This window comes from Desarmillaria tabescens (assembly GCF_030435595.1).
Source record: "Desarmillaria tabescens strain CCBAS 213 chromosome Unknown EV420scaffold_24, whole genome shotgun sequence".
NCBI lineage: Eukaryota > Fungi > Basidiomycota > Agaricomycetes > Agaricales > Physalacriaceae > Desarmillaria > Desarmillaria tabescens.
Genome location: NW_026848323.1, coordinates 17,070 through 33,592, shown reverse-complemented (window position 1 = coordinate 33,592; position 16,523 = coordinate 17,070). Strand labels below are relative to the sequence as shown.

At 47.7% G+C, this 16,523-nt stretch overlaps 3 protein-coding genes across 3 annotated transcripts; 2 read left to right on the top strand and 1 right to left on the bottom strand.

Annotated features, from left to right (window-relative positions):
• Nucleotides 1-213: 213 nt before the first annotated feature.
• Nucleotides 214-1,172, top strand: EV420DRAFT_1552103 (uncharacterized protein; the record flags this gene model as incomplete). Its single annotated transcript, XM_060473497.1, has 1 exon — nt 214-1,172. A coding segment is annotated over exon 1 (707 nt), but the record flags the coding sequence as incomplete, so codon positions are not given.
• On the bottom strand, nt 1,173-3,957 carry EV420DRAFT_1765264 (uncharacterized protein). The gene is made up of 13 exons (XM_060480816.1): nt 3,703-3,957; nt 3,414-3,654; nt 3,291-3,364; nt 3,205-3,245; nt 3,000-3,144; nt 2,919-2,946; nt 2,537-2,867; nt 2,346-2,480; nt 2,076-2,296; nt 1,992-2,024; nt 1,847-1,937; nt 1,776-1,791; nt 1,173-1,721 (listed from the first exon to the last, which is right to left on the bottom strand). The coding sequence occupies exons 1-13, from the start codon at nt 3,882-3,884 to the stop codon at nt 1,205-1,207; spliced, it is 2,055 nt and encodes a 684-aa protein (XP_060329097.1). The 5' UTR covers nt 3,885-3,957; the 3' UTR covers nt 1,173-1,204.
• Nucleotides 3,958-12,168: 8,211 nt separating this feature from the next.
• Nucleotides 12,169-13,665, top strand: EV420DRAFT_1644373 (uncharacterized protein; the record flags this gene model as incomplete). The annotated part of the gene is made up of 10 exons (XM_060477634.1): nt 12,169-12,293; nt 12,342-12,453; nt 12,510-12,574; nt 12,644-12,653; nt 12,713-12,778; nt 12,829-13,158; nt 13,217-13,282; nt 13,351-13,446; nt 13,496-13,549; nt 13,609-13,665. 10 exons carry the CDS (start codon nt 12,169-12,171, stop codon nt 13,663-13,665), a joined length of 981 nt encoding a protein of 326 aa, XP_060329096.1.
• Nucleotides 13,666-16,523: the final 2,858 nt, after the last annotated feature.

The following is a 16,523-nucleotide window of genomic DNA, read 5'->3' as shown; positions in this document are numbered from 1 at the left end:
GGAAATATAGTACAAGTACCTGTGCGTTCTTCTTATCATTGGCATTGTGGATGACCTGTCCTGACCTGCTTCATAGTGTTCCTGCACCTTGTGAAGCAACCTCGTTCGACTCACAATGCCATGATCAACCTACCACTGGCTGCGAAGGTGTGCTCTTTCCTTCTGTATGTTTTGTTTGTGGTTTATGACCTGTTTGTCGTTTTAGGATCTGGAGGTGAATTTGGTCTATGGGAGAGACAAAACACAATCACTACTCTGTTCTATTCTTTAACTTTATCGTGTTGTCATTGCGTCGAATATGAACCTTGTGCCATGCTCACGCAGAGCAGCCCACCCCAACTTCAGGGCTCGGATACTCTCGTACGACGCTTGGGGGAAGCCGACACCCGGGAATCGATTGCGACGCGACCAGCTGGAAAGAATGCCAACTTCAACTACACCTAGGTATGGCGTGGTTGATTATTGCCTGCTTGACGCCCCCTTCCCAGATCAGGCCTTGCTTCGTGAAGTATAGAGATTCTGTCGCCATTTATTCTGTGGCTACGCTACAACAGCTCTACGAAATGATGGCTGCTACGAATGATTCAAGTTTGGAAGTACCGAATATCGTTACCACTGAGGTTGAAAACAAACACGTTAGCCTCATATCTCAAGCAGTACCATTTCCACGCACTCGGCAACCATGGTTCAACAGCTTGCTAACCATATCCACACCCCAGTCCGTGGATCCACCTGACTCTCCGATATTCATCTCATCTCAAACGCCCCTCACAGCCGCATCCACTCCAAAATCCGAAGCAAGACCACTCTGGGGCTCGAACACGCGCGCTGGAGAGCAAAGTAGATCCTCTGGATCCGATAACAAGGCATTGCAAGGCAGAAGATGGAAGCAGAGTAGGGAAATTAACGGACATCGCGACGGGCAAGCCGTGGAATCGAGATGGTGGGAGGACATCGGGAAGACGACGCCAAGCGTAAAGGCCGCGTTAGCACCGGTAACCGGCCCGATACATTCCGATCCGACTGATAACCGGTCGGCAACTAAACGCCTATTGTCGAAGTTGTCGAAAACAATGCATGCGGTGAAGAGGGAATCAAGATTACTTTCGGGATTCCCATCTTTGGTAAACTCGTCGATGGACCCCAAGACTGATTAATTATGTAAAGACATTATAGTAATGATATAGTGGTGTAGTACATGCGATCAGCAATTTGGACAAGCTAAAGCTGCAGAGAGCTCCATCTCATGCCTTAGTTGGCCACAAATTTCGACGGGGGCATCCTTGGACGTATATACTCGAAGGCCGAGGAAAATTGAGTTAGTTTCAGACATCATGTCTTGGATGTCCACAGTCTCGTCATCGTCATCGTCGGAGACAGCATCAGTCTTGTCAACGTCAGCCTTTTTGTCGTTATCTGCTTGGATGACTTTGACGACACCGTCCTCACCTGCTTTCTTTCTCTCCCCTCTCCCCTCGTCTTTATCTTCACAAGTTTTCTCAGCCATCTTTTCATTTTCTTGGCCAGCAATATTCTTCACGGCTTCTCTGTCAGTGGTGTTTTCAGTCTTCCTTCCGGCTTCTTCCTCAACTATCTTCTTCTCTTCGGCGGCGTTCTTTTCCCCTTCCGCTTTCCTGACCGCCAATGCCTTCCGCTCTAAGTCGAACAAGTCCTGTCCAGCCAATATATCTAAAGGAATAGGCAGATTCTGAGCCTGCGAGCTATTATCAGTGTTCATAAACCGTCGAATAATGCGAATTAAGTGAAAATATTACCTCGTATTGAAATATACAAGAAGAGGATAATCAGTTAGATACGCAAGGCAGGTGCCATTTTAGTGACTCACTCATAGTAATGGATTGACTCTTGGCATGCTCAGTGAGCACCCTCGAAAGGGAGCGGTAATTCGAAATGTGGATGCCTTCTTGAGGGTATGCCTGGCAGTTACCCTTTTAGAAGCAAGCATTGCAGGAAGATAGGTTTCCCCTTACCGGTGAGGAATACACAAAGCGGTCCAGACGAACCTGCGTCCAAATCAGAATGACGTTCCTGCTAGAAAACTCAGTACTACATACATGTAAAACATATGAGCCCGCCTCCAAGTCCAGCTCAACATTTACGCTCCGTGCAAAGACCCTAGACGCTGAAGATCGGGCAATGATATCTTTTTCTCCTTTTTTAAAGACTGCGAAATCAAAGGTCCAGTACACGAACCCTGATATCGGCTTGAAGTAACGGTTATTTATCTGGGACAGGACAATCACTGCTTTGGTAGCAGCAGGCAATGTAATAGTGACTGTAGCAGCGACTCAGCACGATATAACAAAGCTCGAGATAGAACGTACATGATACATCCCCATACGTCCAAGCTGATGGGAGCGGAGGTGCTGTCACATGAAGCCACTGAGAGGACATGACCCATTGCGTGTCAAATAAAATGGTTTTGTCGATCTCCTGCCAGCATTCCAAGAAATCCGTGTCTGCAAGGTCGCGGGATGAGCGAAACCTAAGGAAGTAACGCAAACAGAGAACGAACACTCCATGACAAATTGACCATTGTCTCCGAAGGAATGTCCAAGCTGGGGGAGTATCTCGAGCCATTCCGGTGTCCACTGTTTCGAACCATCTGACCATGGGCCAGTCCATCCGGAATGTCTCAGAGGATTTCTGATAACAACGAAGCGTTTGCCTTTGCATTCAACCGCTCTGAGAACGGAGTATGCATGCCCGCCCATCAAACCACTGACTGTGATAGAAGTCTCCCCGCTACGACTAGAATCAAGGTAATTGAACGCGACTCCAAAGAGACAATCATTATTGGCCTTGAGCAACTCCTCTGTCCAAAACAGATCTGGATCAAGGATGTCCTGGAGATAGCGTTAGCCATGGCCATACAGAAGAAACTATCAGCATCACACATTTGTGGGAATGAAGCACGCTACACCACTGTCTCTAAATTAGCGCATGGTTGATTAAGGCAAACGGGTCATGGAACATACCCCGTGAGGTCTTCAACGGCTTCGCACACCCAACCACGGCTCAAGGCGCCATAACTCCCGTGGAGTTTCGCGTACGCCTTTTCGACCAATGGCACCCACGTCTCTCCGTCAGAGCTAGACCTGGCAAAATAAAGGGTAGCGCCCCCTTTGCGGGAGGATTTGTTATAGAGTGCCTTGTTGTTGTGTTATAGTTGCTTTTCTTGACCGCTCAACTCCTCAAATTTTGGGATGGACGTATAGAGCAGGCTACGAAGAATGAGACCACTGCAAGACAGATAGGGATCCACTTACTCGTCAATGACCACATCAACCCATCTATTGTCCCGGAAGAAGATGAATCCGTACACCCCAACCTTTTCGTCTCTCTGAATACCCAAATAAGATACATATCAAATCGGTCAAGAACATACGCACCGCGACACAGAATTTTTCTACTAGTCCTGAGGACGTGCACACCGTTGCCAATGCGGAAACAAACCAGCAATCACTAATAGCACCCTGGACTATATCATTCGACGATGCGCCATCCACGAAAAACTGAGGATTGTCGAAGATCTGTGTTACGCGGAGTACATCAGAAGGGTTGTATCCTTCCTCGCTTGCAAGTCCATGAAGGCATCGGAATCTGTCATTCTGCAGATCAAACTCGTGATCTCTGTGAAAGTTTTGAGGCGGACTAGATTGCGAAGAATTGATAACTAACCTGAACTTTCGATTCTTCGCCTTGCATTCCTTGGCAATATGTTCAACCTTTGCCTTGCAATTGGCTCGTGTCTTTTCTAGTTCGGCGGTGACTAGAAGTCCGGCATGGTCTCGTTCTTGAAGAAACGATGCCGTGGTCCTCTCAACAGTCGGTTTCCCTTTGAAAAGATTGAAGAGAGGCATTGGTACTGACTGGGCAGAGGATCAACTCATTGGTCTGATTAAATGAGGGGCTCGGTAAGCCTTCGACATCAGTTCGACATATTGAGGGCGGGTTTGGATTTGACTTTGGCGCTTATATGCGCACTGCATGAAGGGGTATCCGCAATTTGCTGTAAATTTTTGATATACGTGATCGACAAACTCTGATGATACAAAATCTCCAGTAACGTGTCGATGAGTATATGGTGCAGTACTTTCAAGGATGCATAAAACTTACTGTTTAGCCTCGTGGATATATTGTACAACAAACGGCAAGCAAGAACTTGACAATAGACGTATCTGGAATGGAAAGTCTCTAGACGCTTGTTTGGCGCTTAGACTTATCATCATCGTCACGGTACAGCTTCGTCATGATCATAGTTCCGTGTTCGTGTTGTTTCAGCCATAGCGCCTGTCCAGACGAACCACGGTACTGATTAATATCTCCTCCCTCGATTGAGTTCTGGGCCAGAAGCGATGAAAAAGTTGGGCATCAACACCTAACAAGTCACAAATGATAACGTCCCACGCCTGCCCGCTGACCAAGCCGCCCCCCACACCTTCATACCCGAAAAACGCTGAACTTTTGGATAACGAAAGTTCCGGATGGATCGTGGTGTCCCGATAATGCTGGGAATGCTCGAAGGGAGAACAGCAGGTCCAAGTATAGCCAGCTTCGTGGTATGAGCGCCTATGGAAGAGGAATCTAGATGGGATAGCGAATGGCCCGGATATAGTATAGAACCAGCTTGCATGATCCAATCGCATCCAAGGAGGACCGAGAAGTGAAGACGGGTCATTTCCTCTGCAGAACTTGTGTATACTTCCTCGACCATTTTTCTCCTGAAGTGTTGGCCTGAAGATGACCACATTCCAGCTGGCAACGATGGAACAGAATGTTTGAAGTATTCTGCTGCAATCATACGTCTATTCCTAGACATAAATGATCATATCCAGTATTTTTGAAAGGATGTATGTTTGTACTAGAGGAAAGCCGCCATAGTCGGGCAAGGTATTGACAGACGCTCTAAAATTATACCTAGCTTAGCGTATGGTGGTTGATCTGCTACAAATCAAACTTTACTTAACTCAATACAAGCGGCCTCTGGAACTCGCCGTGACCCTAAATCCACATCAACAACAGGACTGAGGGGTAACATAGTCTCTAATTCTTCCTCCGTCTCAAGGGATGTTTCTATACAAGTTGCGGGGATCAACATTCTCGCCATCTAGCGGCTCTACAAGTGGCAGGGTTCATCTTCCTTGTCCTGGATGTCTACATCACTGCCCTCCTTCCATTCCTCCGCCATCAATACCACTTGGAGTGATTCCTGGTCCCAATCTAGTACGTCCCTCTCACGTACATTATATGCGATGCATAATATTGAAAACGACGGTGGCAGGTGGCGATCGGGTTTCCCATGCGAAATACCATGACTCGTCGTCAGCTGGAGAGACGTTACACTGCCTAGACGGCGATGCGGGTGCTGAGATATTATTCCAGAGGCTTTCTGCTGGCAGACAAGGATGATGAAAGGCAAGTGGAGAGACGCATTCAAGTGTGAGTTAGTTGGGCCGAAGATAGCCGGAAGGCGATACCCCGGGCCGAGAACATTGAATACAGTGCGCAGTCTTTCTCATTCCTAGAGAGACGGGTTAGTTGACATATTGTCTATAGCTTATGCCTAATTATCTACCTACTATCTATTCCTTACGTTCCTGGCGACCACGCCTAAACTATCTTGGAGACAGCTTTTTCTTCATCTTTCCGAGTTTCATGTCCCATAAAGTTTCTCGCTGTGACGCGTGTACCTCTTTGCTTGGCGCTGAACGGAGGCAATCGCTAAAGGAACAAGTATTTGATAGAGAACCAGTGCGTTAGCGCTCTCTACATGTGAATTATCGAAACCCATGTATGGAGGAACTAGTGAGTGTGAGCATTGATTGTTTGCGACTTATGGGATGATCCCCACGCTTCGTCCGCAGTTCTGCTAGTTTGACCCTTGCACTGCATGGACTCATACCAGCGATCGGTCAAGAAGGATCAATGGAGTATTCTCACTCATTGCTGTGGACGAAGCCGTCATCGTCTTGTCGTAACCATGGCTCCTTTTGATCCCGTCTGTTTCTTTTGCGTATGCGCCACAATTCCAAAAGCGAAAGCACCAGTATTGAGAGAAGGAACGATTGAAGCGAGGATTTCTGGATACGGTCTGGTACGCAAGAAAGGTCGTTTATTAGTTTTGATATCAGAGAAGGGGTATGAAGACGACTCACGGCTATTTTATTTCTTGGCCATTTTAAAGAGGAGCAAAGGGAAATGCCCTAAAACGCCCCCGTGTGACGACCATACCGTACGGGAGGAGTATAGTCCAACGCCTACATCATTCAAACATTCGATCCCATTATGAATCTTAATGAGAACCGCTCCAAGGAAACGATCCCGCCTGTTCGTGCATTCTCCGTTCGCAGTTCCAGTACCAAACGCTCAAATACACACGAATGAAGGCATTGGCATTGGCAAGAGAGGAAGCTTTCTGAGCAAAGGTAGGCTTCTACTGTGACCCTCTGCAAGGCTCGCTCAACTGTCTGTGCCGATCGGCAAAGAGAGGTCACTTCTGGTCACTCCCAGCTTCAGGGAGGTCTGAGGCCTCACTTTCGATGGGTTCATCCCTCCGAGGACATTTACCAGATTGCTCTACGCGCTACGATGCTGTCACCACATCCGTGCTTGTGATCGCATCCCTTGGTCTGTGCGCATAGTTCGCCTTGGATGGTAACCCCAGTCATTGTGCGGGTGTAGCTGCTGTCTGCGGTTATGACGCACTTCATCGGGAAGGTGGGAGAGGCATGGCTGTCTGACGTTCTGAGTCGGAGGTACGAGGGAGGAGGGCGTTATAACGCGCTGGTTGGAACTTTGTGTCGACCTTAGTGAGGGATAAAGTCGATTTAGGGCCGATCGCGTAACGGTGGGCGAAGACGTAGCAAGAGGGCGAGATAGCAAGACCGACCACAAGTTCCAAACATCCCAGCATATGTGCAACCGAACAGACGGCAACCTAGGTTGTAGCGTATCTGCGCGTTGCCGCCATTAACCTTCTCGGAAGCTGTGCAAGGATAACGGCGATCAAAGTTGGGCGCATGCTACGAGCGTTCTTCCAGAGCTGGGACTGGGTAGATTACTTGTGAATACGGTGCTCGCTTGAGTATGAGGAACGTGCAAATGCATGCCAGTGTCCTGTTGTACGAAGCCGATAAAAGGTGGAATCGCGTCTGTTCAGTCATCGCACAAGGTCGGAGAGCCTATGAAGCAGGGTTCAGAGTATCGGAAGTAGCATGCGCCGCGAAGCTTCCTTTGTAACAGCGTCGAGTATCTATAGGAGATACATCAGATCAGCGTAGCAGAGAAAGAGGAACGGGTCAGGACGTACAAATGATCTGTATGGCGAGCTCGACTGCAACCCGGCCCTCTTCAGATCACATTCCCAGCAAAGGGAATCGACCAGACCCGATGCGGTGGTGCTGAGAAAAAACAACCATCCCCCACAAGGAGATCAGTGGGTGCATTGATATGTGACAACAAGAGCTGGATTGATAAAGTTTCGACGCGTCTACAATCTTCTTCAGACCACCAATCCCGGTCAAGGTCGGTACCCGGTCCACCCCTCGAGTGAACGCTGCTATTACTGGTAACCCACTCTTCCTCCATTGATCAAAAAGATCCACCCTGCGGGGGCATATGGCCAATTGCCAGGCTTCATTTTATCCAGACCATGATACTCCACAGCATTCCTTGCATGCATACTCAGGGGGGCGGTGTCTGTCGGCGAAGGATTCAGCATGTGTTGGCATACGAGTGCATGGTACGTACGCTATAACTTTACACGCTCTCACACTTGTACCAGTTCCTCGCACTTGATCCAACGGCGGCCGTGCCCATATTGCGCACGTTGATGGGCAGTGACATAACTGGGCGGGAAAGTATTGGTAGCTTTGGGATGTTCAATGTCGACACGATGAGGCGAGTGCACCATCGTTATTTCACCGACCCGGACTAGACATTATTAGAATGAATATCGCGGTGAGTGTCGAAGATGCGCCAGCCGCATCCGGCAATCCGGCAATCGGACTATAGTTGAAGCCACGCGAGAATCTTCGCGTCTCTTCTCCTCGAGTCGTTCGTTCGTCTGCTCACTCAGCAATGAGTCAGACATGGACACTGGTAGGTAGTAGTATGTTCTGGAAGCACTTACCTTGTAGTATATATACCAGGGATCTCAACCCCCAATACACATTGCTTTAACTACTTCCTAACACAATCTCTCTCAAACGGTCGAGTCTCTCGGTTTACCACTGCGTTTATCACCTTCATTACACTTTATTTTACAACAGTGAGGAACTGTAAACCTTACCGAAAAAATTGTATATTCCCTGACATGCTTCCGAGCCAAGCCATCAACGTAACGCTCAAGAGACTCCCGCTTTTCGCTGAAAACAAGGTGATCGAGCACGAAGAGCGCTTGACATCATGAACAGACGTATCGACACCGAACAAGGGAGTAGCAGTTGGAATGGACGGTCTTCTGGCGCTGAACAAACATTTATCTGTTGATTCCAATGTCCAAGCCCACGTAGGACGACATGGTTGGCTGTGGGTGGTTTGGAAGCAGCGTTATCGTCAAATGTGCCTTTGGGTATATTCTTCCTGACCGTTACTGTCGTCGTCGTCCTACCCTCCATGCATTGACCTCTACCCCCTAGCACGGCCCCCCTTTGTCACCACCACCCTCCTCGTCATCGAGCTGCTAAAGTGTTCCAATTTCGGTCATGCTGTGTTCTCGCTACAGACAAAGATCGACGATCTTTGATCTTTAGACAGATTCAAAGTTACGAAATCCCGTGTGTAACATCGATTAGGCCGATAGATTTGTATCGGAGTGGTGCTGTGGCGAAGTACAATAATCGAATTGGTGATAGTAGTAGACAGGCACGACAGCTGTCATTGGGTTGATGAATATTAGCACGAACAGGAGACACGCTGGGTCTGATCGACAGGCATGGAAGTAGTTCGGAGAAGAGAGCATATACTCAGGTTCAATCGCATCCTCTGTCTCCTCCCTTTGATATCCTCCATCAAGACTCGTTTGTAATAGTCCGAACCCATAGTCGTTATCCCGCCATTTAGTGATGTCGGAAGCAGTTGTATTCATGTGATACGAAACATCAGGCACACGCGTAGTAAATGAGATGGATATCTTGTGAAGGAAGGAAGCGGATTGGGACATAGCCATTGCCAAAGCCGCTGGTCACGGTTGTATTGAATAGTATAGCGAGCATGGACGGTATTGGGCAGGGCGTGGGAAAGAGAGACCGCGGTTCTTGACCGTTATTGACATTCCTGTTTCATGTCTATATAAAGGGTCGCGAGTTGGACACAAAGTCAAGACGAAAATAAACAATACGCACGATCGATAGCTCAACGTGACGATAGATCTCGAAACTCCTTTGACGCGTGCCGCGTAACAGGGTAACGTTTAGTGAACTCGTAACATCTCGCCGTTGATATTGAAGACGAATGTGAACCACGATCATGGCTGCTGGTCAGAGTCTGTGAGCAAAAGTAATGGAACGATCAAAAATGACGCACATGGGAGGCCTCACGCCGACGGTATGATCAATCCATTCTTGACTCGATAGGCGGCCGACTTTTACTCAGACAACCGGACATCTCTCCTTGCCGTCAACAACTCCAATCTCTAGCTTCAACTTCCCAGCAGTGCGATCAAGAGCTGTAGACGTTCCATAGGTCAGGTAATGTCCTGTCGAACGTTGAAGTAGATAGATGCACTTGTTGACGAAACACCACGCGCAATTACACGCTCGCACCGTATCTCGACCACTTCCAAGGAGAAATCGCTGGCCTTGGTATCCTAGACGACTTTGCAGGAATACAAAATATGACAAGCAGAGATGTTGACATGCCAGGCCGTCTTCCAATGAGAGTTCCTCAGGATCTGAACGTCCGGGTAAAGCGTTCGAAAGGAGATAGATGGCGTCCGAGGTGCGATACTCGTCGATGTCGTCCGGAGATGAGATTGGAGACGAAGATCGAGCAGGAGGACTGATTGGTGCCGCATTTCGGCAAATGTGCCGCGGCACAAATCTGGTTATCACTAGTCATAAATTAGCCGGCCGCGGCAACACTTCGTTCACAATCAACGTCAGTAAGGAGGATTTCCGATTTCGCTGCTGTGGATGACATGACCTTTTCATCATATCTACTTCATAGGCACCATTTACAGATCCCGAACTTCAGGAAACATGTCCCTTGAAGGATCTCTAGAAGCGGGTTTGGGATGGCCTTTGCCGAACGTATCGACTCTGTAGCGGTGCTGCTGCTGCGGTCTTCCAAGGAGCCGGAAAGTGTGCTAGACTACCATGGGGACAGTTCCACGGCACCATCCTGACTTTTCTTCGAAAAGTTGACGCATCATGGTCAAAGGATTTTTATAGACTCTATCACCTCCACCCCTAATATGTGTCGAATCCTTGCCAGTTTCCGTATGTTCCTCGTGAATCACCCGCCCTGGCCCAAGTCATAAGCAAATATCCCTAACCATCTACCTTCGTACTCATCCTCATTGTCATAGGGCCCATACCACATCGACGCATCTCGCGTTTGGGCCATTCTCATCGGGATCGATGCATACGAGTCTAATCCCTTATACAGCTGTGTATTGGACGCATTTTCGATGAAGAAACTCCCTCTCGCATGCCAGAGCCAGAGCATCGTATCCTCAGCGCCCGAAACCCCTCCGCCGACGATCCATTAACTCCTTCCCAAACCAACATTGTCAACAAGTCTCATGAAATTGAGCGGAGAGACGATATCCTTCCGAGCACGGTTAGAGCTACCACTGTTTACTTTTCCTACACCAGAACCCAGTGGTGTCTGTCCCATTCTGGCTCTGTGCCCTATCGATCACGACCAAATTCTCTTTTACAGAGATATCTCGTGTCGGAGGACAGGCAATCACATTCAGCATAGACTGCTGTCACGCAAGTGGTATCAGATCCTGAAATAGGACTACGCGAATCTCCTCACTCCGATGTTAATGATGTCTTACGCACCGCAGATAAAAAAACTACCTCACCAGCGATCTGCGTTTTCCAAGAATTGGAACCCAGATATGGGTTCTCACGTAGTTCTCGCAGCATGCAGCCTGTAGGTGTAATCAATATGCGAAAGAGACTTTGGCAAAATCGTACGGCAGGGTTTCGATTTACCAAGGCACTTATCAGTGTTATGCGCAATCCGCTGCCATTCGACATTGGGGTCTCTGGTTTTTCCCGCATCTCTGGTAACACTGCCTATAGCCCGGCATCGTACTCCATATTCTTCGGTTGCTGGGGAAACGCCATCGCTTCAACAGTCCTATTCAAGTTGTCGAAGAATACGAACATGACATTTTTGAGCGTCCCCCATCGGTGAAACTATGTGTGCCCCCAAACACGATCTCATCGGAAACAGCTTCCACTACTCTGTCCACCAACATGGTGAGCTTTTACTCTTTCTTCCAAATCCACCGTATTCTCACTCATCCTCCCTCTTCAGATTCGTGAAGTCGGAGAGAGCGTACGTTTGCTGTTAGATTGGTGCTCTGCTTTACACGTGATACTTATCCACTTCCGTTCGACTACACCTATGAAGTGGTGGATCATCGCAGGGCGTGGCATATCCAAGCCCTGAAATTGGGTTGGGCTGCTCTGCGTGGGCGTGGCACAAGGTTCATATTCCCCGCAATGACAAGACGATAAAATTAAACAATAGAACAGTAGTGATTGTATGCCGTCTCTCCCAGAGACTAAATTCACCCCCAGATCCTAAAACGGCAAACAGGTCATAAACGACAAACAAAACATACAGAAGGAAAGACACACTTTCGCAGTTCAATGCTCAAAAGAGAACGCGTAGCAAGTGTGCCGTGTGACATTACCGTGGGCGACTACGGCATACACGGCGGTTAGCATAGACCGAATCCTGTATACACAGGACTCGGAGCCTTCGGTGTGGAAAGCCCGCTTGCTAAGCAAGTTTTCAAGCCTGATGATGCCTTACAGCTGACTCCTTCACTACTCTGTCGGAATTGAACCTCCACGAGGTGGAATATAAAATCCAGCTTACTGGAATGAACTTTTTACAGGTCGAGTTCTGTCTACCTTTCGAGTCTTAATTGCTTCTTGGTTATCATCTCTTTGAGCTACCATGCGCTCTATCTTGTCTAAGCTATCGATGTTGATTCTGGCTGCTGTCCAGCTGCCTCGCGCATTGGCAGCACCTGGCACCAGTCGACGGTCCACCTGCACAGAGCCAACTATTCGTGTGGAATGGTGACTATTCATCTCACAGCATCGATGTATTTCTAACACCCCTTGTAGGAATACATTGACAGAAGACGAGAAGGCGGCATACTTCGCGGCGGAGCTCTGTCTCCTTGAGGCACCTGCTCAAACCGACATTCCAGACGTCGTGTCATGCTACGATGACTTCGTCAGTTTCCATTCATAATATCACTCTAATCGTTTTCATGTATTTCTATTTGATAGGTTGGTACACATCAGCAGCAAAGTGATTTAACAGACGGCAATGATTTCTGGCATGTAACTGGACAGTCAGTACTAGTCTTTTATTCATCGTCGTATACTATGCTTACCTAGGCTCTCTATGCTCTATTGTCCAGGTTCTTACATGTATGAACTATCATTTTCATCCTTGAGTTCGGGGCATATGGTCTAAACTCATATTTCAGGTCCACCGTTATTTCGTCTATGCCCACGAAACAATCCTCCGTAACGAATGCGGATACACTGGTGCTGTACGTCTGCCTACGTTTCACTCTAGTTGTCAAACGAATAATATTTTCAGTTACCGTACTGGAATGAAGCTGTTGACGCTGGTGCATTTTCGACCTCTCCCGTGTTACTAGACTTTGGAGGGAACGGTAGTGAGGAAAATGACTGGGCTGTCATTGACGGGCCTTTCGCTAATCTCACACGGTACCTGGGCACTGGGACAACGAATACGGAGCACCTCCTGACGCGTGAAGTGGACGAGAACATCTCACTCGTAGCCGGACAGACATACGTTGATGCTTTGCTTGCCCTTGACACGTTTGCGGAGTTCAAAAAAGCTTTGGGTGTTTTAAGCACAGAGCTCGGGATCCATGTCGCAGGGCATGGTGGTGTCGGAGGGGATGTGCGTGCTTTTCCATATATGACTCGGATGCCTTTTTTATCTCGGTATCTTTTGTCAGATGGTTGACGTTTCAACTTCGCCTAATGATCCAATATTCTGGATGCATCACGGATATATTGATTATGTATGTTCAGTTTAGATTCGTTCATGTGTTCTTCATGGGCTGATTTTCGAGTCGTGTGTCTGTTAAAGGTTTGGTGGAAGTGGCAGGGCGACAACGAGACTCGTATCAATGATTTGAATAACATCGGGTATGAGTCGGAGAAAGAGCCTGCGACCGATTATGTTGTACGTGCTATCGTGTTTCTGTGACAAGATGTACTAAACGACATATCAGGAGACCACCGGAGCTACCGTGTTGTATATGTTCGACATTCTTCCTAATGCAACGGTATGTGTTGGACTTCTGTAACAACGCGACTTCTGTTGATCCTTCTGACTGCAATGTAGGTTGCCGACGTGTTAAGCACGGAAGATGGTTTCTTGTGCTACACTTTTGCGGTTTGAAAGACGGATTAAACTTGAGCTTTTCCCTATAACCTCACTCCAAGGGATCCTGTTTCTGGTGACAATTTATCTATGGACTTTTTAACTTTTGTGTTCGAACGGACAATGATACAGATTTAATCCCTGAGGCCACGGGAACGCCTACGCGTTCCAAGTTCTTAGCCTTCCGTGTGATCCGTTCTCCCGTTTCTTGCGTTTGTCCCATGTCGACAATTCGACGACCCCTGGCTGTGTGCCTGATCCCTGGCCACTATGTTAACCAGGATGTCTTCACCGCATGAAGGGGTATCCACGATTTGCTGTAAAGTTTTGATATACATGATTGACAAACTGAATCTCCAGTAACGCGTCGATGAGTATATGATGCAACGCTTTCAAGGATGCATAAAACTTACTGTTTAGCCTCATGGATATATTGTACAACAAACTGCAAGCAAGAACTTGATATTAAACGTATCTGGGATGGAAGTCTCTAGGCATTGGTTTGGCGCTTAGACTTATCATCATCGTCACGATACAGCTTGGTCATGATCGTAGTTCTGTGTTCGTGTTGATTCAGCCATAGCGCCTGTCCAGACAAACCACGGTACTGATTAATATCCCCTCCCTTGATTGAGTTCTGGGCCAGAAGCGATGAAAAAGTTGGGCATCAACACCTAACAAATCGCAAATGATAACGTCCCATGCCTGCCTGCCGACCAAGCCGCCCCCACACCCGCAAAACGCTGAACTTTTGGATAACGAAAGTTCCGGATGGATCGTGGTGTCCCGATAATGTCGGGAATGCTCGAAGGGAGAACAGCAGGTCCAAGTATAGCCAGCTTCATGGTATGAGCGTCTATGGAAGAGAAATCTAGATGGGATAGTGAATGGCCTGGGTACAGTATAGAACCAGCTTGCATGATCGAATCGCATCCAAGGAGGACCGAGAAGTGAAGCACTGCACTGGCTGGTGCGTTTTTGATGGCGTAAAACGGGATTCTAAAGAGTTTTGATTTCAGCTTCAGTTTTTATGCCCCCGTTTTGAGTGCTGAAAAACGAGAAGTTATCTCAATTTCATTGTTCTATAAGGGGAAAGGTTTTTCATACCGTTTTACAGACGGCCTTTTCAGGACTGACAAAGGCTTCGTTCAAACAAAACCTTTTAAGGTTTCGTTATTCACGATCTAAAATGACCCGGCCCCTGCTGTGAAGACGGGTCATTTCCTCTGCAAAACCTTGTGTGTAATTCCTCGTCCATTTTTCTCCTGAAGCGTTAGCCTGAAGACGCCCATAGTCCAGCTGGCAACGATGAAAAGACCTGTTTAGCGTATTCTGCTGCAATCATACATCTATTCCTAGGCATAAATGATCGTAGCCAGAATTTTAAAAGGACGTATGCTTGTACTAGAGGCAAGCCGCCATAGTCGGGTAAGGTCTTAACAGGCGCTCTAAAAATTTTATACCTAGCTTAGTGTATGGTGGTTGATCTGCTACAAATCAAACTTTACTTACCTGAATACAGCGGCCCCTGGAACTTGCCGTGACCCTAAATCTGCATCAATAACGGGACTGAGGGGTAACATGTCGCGTCCGATTTGTTGAGCAAGGCGAGCGTTGACCGCAAGCCTCGGACTATAATTAGATTACCGGTACATACCTTTTTAGTCTATTTTTTTCGTCGCGACATCCGAGTGTTCAACCAACGTCTTCACACTGAGATATATATTAATACTTACATATATTCTATAGAGTCGTGTTTTCTCTCGCAACCGTGCCTCCCCTTCGCGTACACCCCGGTCCACTGCCCAAGACGATTTTTCCTCCGTCTCAAGGAATGTTTCTATACAAGTTGCGGAGATCAACATTCTCGCCATCTAGCGGCTCTGCAAGTGGCAGCCTTCATCTTCCTTGTCCTGGATGTCTACATCACTGCCCTCCTTCCATTCCTCCGTCATAAATGCCACTCTGAGCGATTCCCGGTCCAAATCCATTACGTCCCTCTCATGTACATTGCACGAGATTGAAAACGACCGTGGCAGGTGGTGATCGGGTTTCCAATGCGGAGCGCAATGACGAGTCATCGGCTAGAAGGACGTTATACAAACCGGATGGCAACGATGTAAATTCTAGAGGCTTTCCGCTTGAAAATTAAGCAGACGATGATGATGAAAGATAAGTGGAGAGACGCATTCAAGTGTGAATTAGGGCCTAACATAGCCGGAAGATACCCCGGACCGGGCAGTCCTGAACATCGAATACAGTGTGCAGTCTTTTTCATTCCTACAGATACTGGTTAGTTGATACATTGTAGCTTATGTCTAATTACCTGCCTTCTATCTGTTCCTTTCGTTCCTGGTGACCACGCCTAAACTATCTTGGAGACAGCTTTTTCTCCGTCTTCCCGAGTTTTATGTGTGGTAGAGTTTCTCGCCGTGACGCGTCTACCGCTTTGCTTGGCACTGAACGTCGACAATCACCAAAGGAACGAGTATCTGATGGAGAACCAGTGCGTTAGCACTCTCTACTTGAATTATTGAAATCCATGTATGGAGGAGCTAGCGAGTGTGGGCATTGATTATTTAGGACCTGTGGAATGATCTCCACGCTTCGTCTGCAGTTCTGCTGGTTTGGCCCTTCGCACTGCGTGGCATCATATCAGCGATCGGTCAAGAAGGATCAATGGTGAATTCTCAATCATTGCTGTGGACAGAATCGCCATCGTCTCGTCGTCACCGTGGCTCCTTTTTGATCCCGGCTGTTTCTTTTGCGTATGCGCCATAATTCCAAAAGTGAAAGCACCATCATCGAGAGAGATTGAACGGTTGAAGCGAGTATTCCTGGATACGGTGTGGTACGTAAGAAAGACCGTTTGTTAG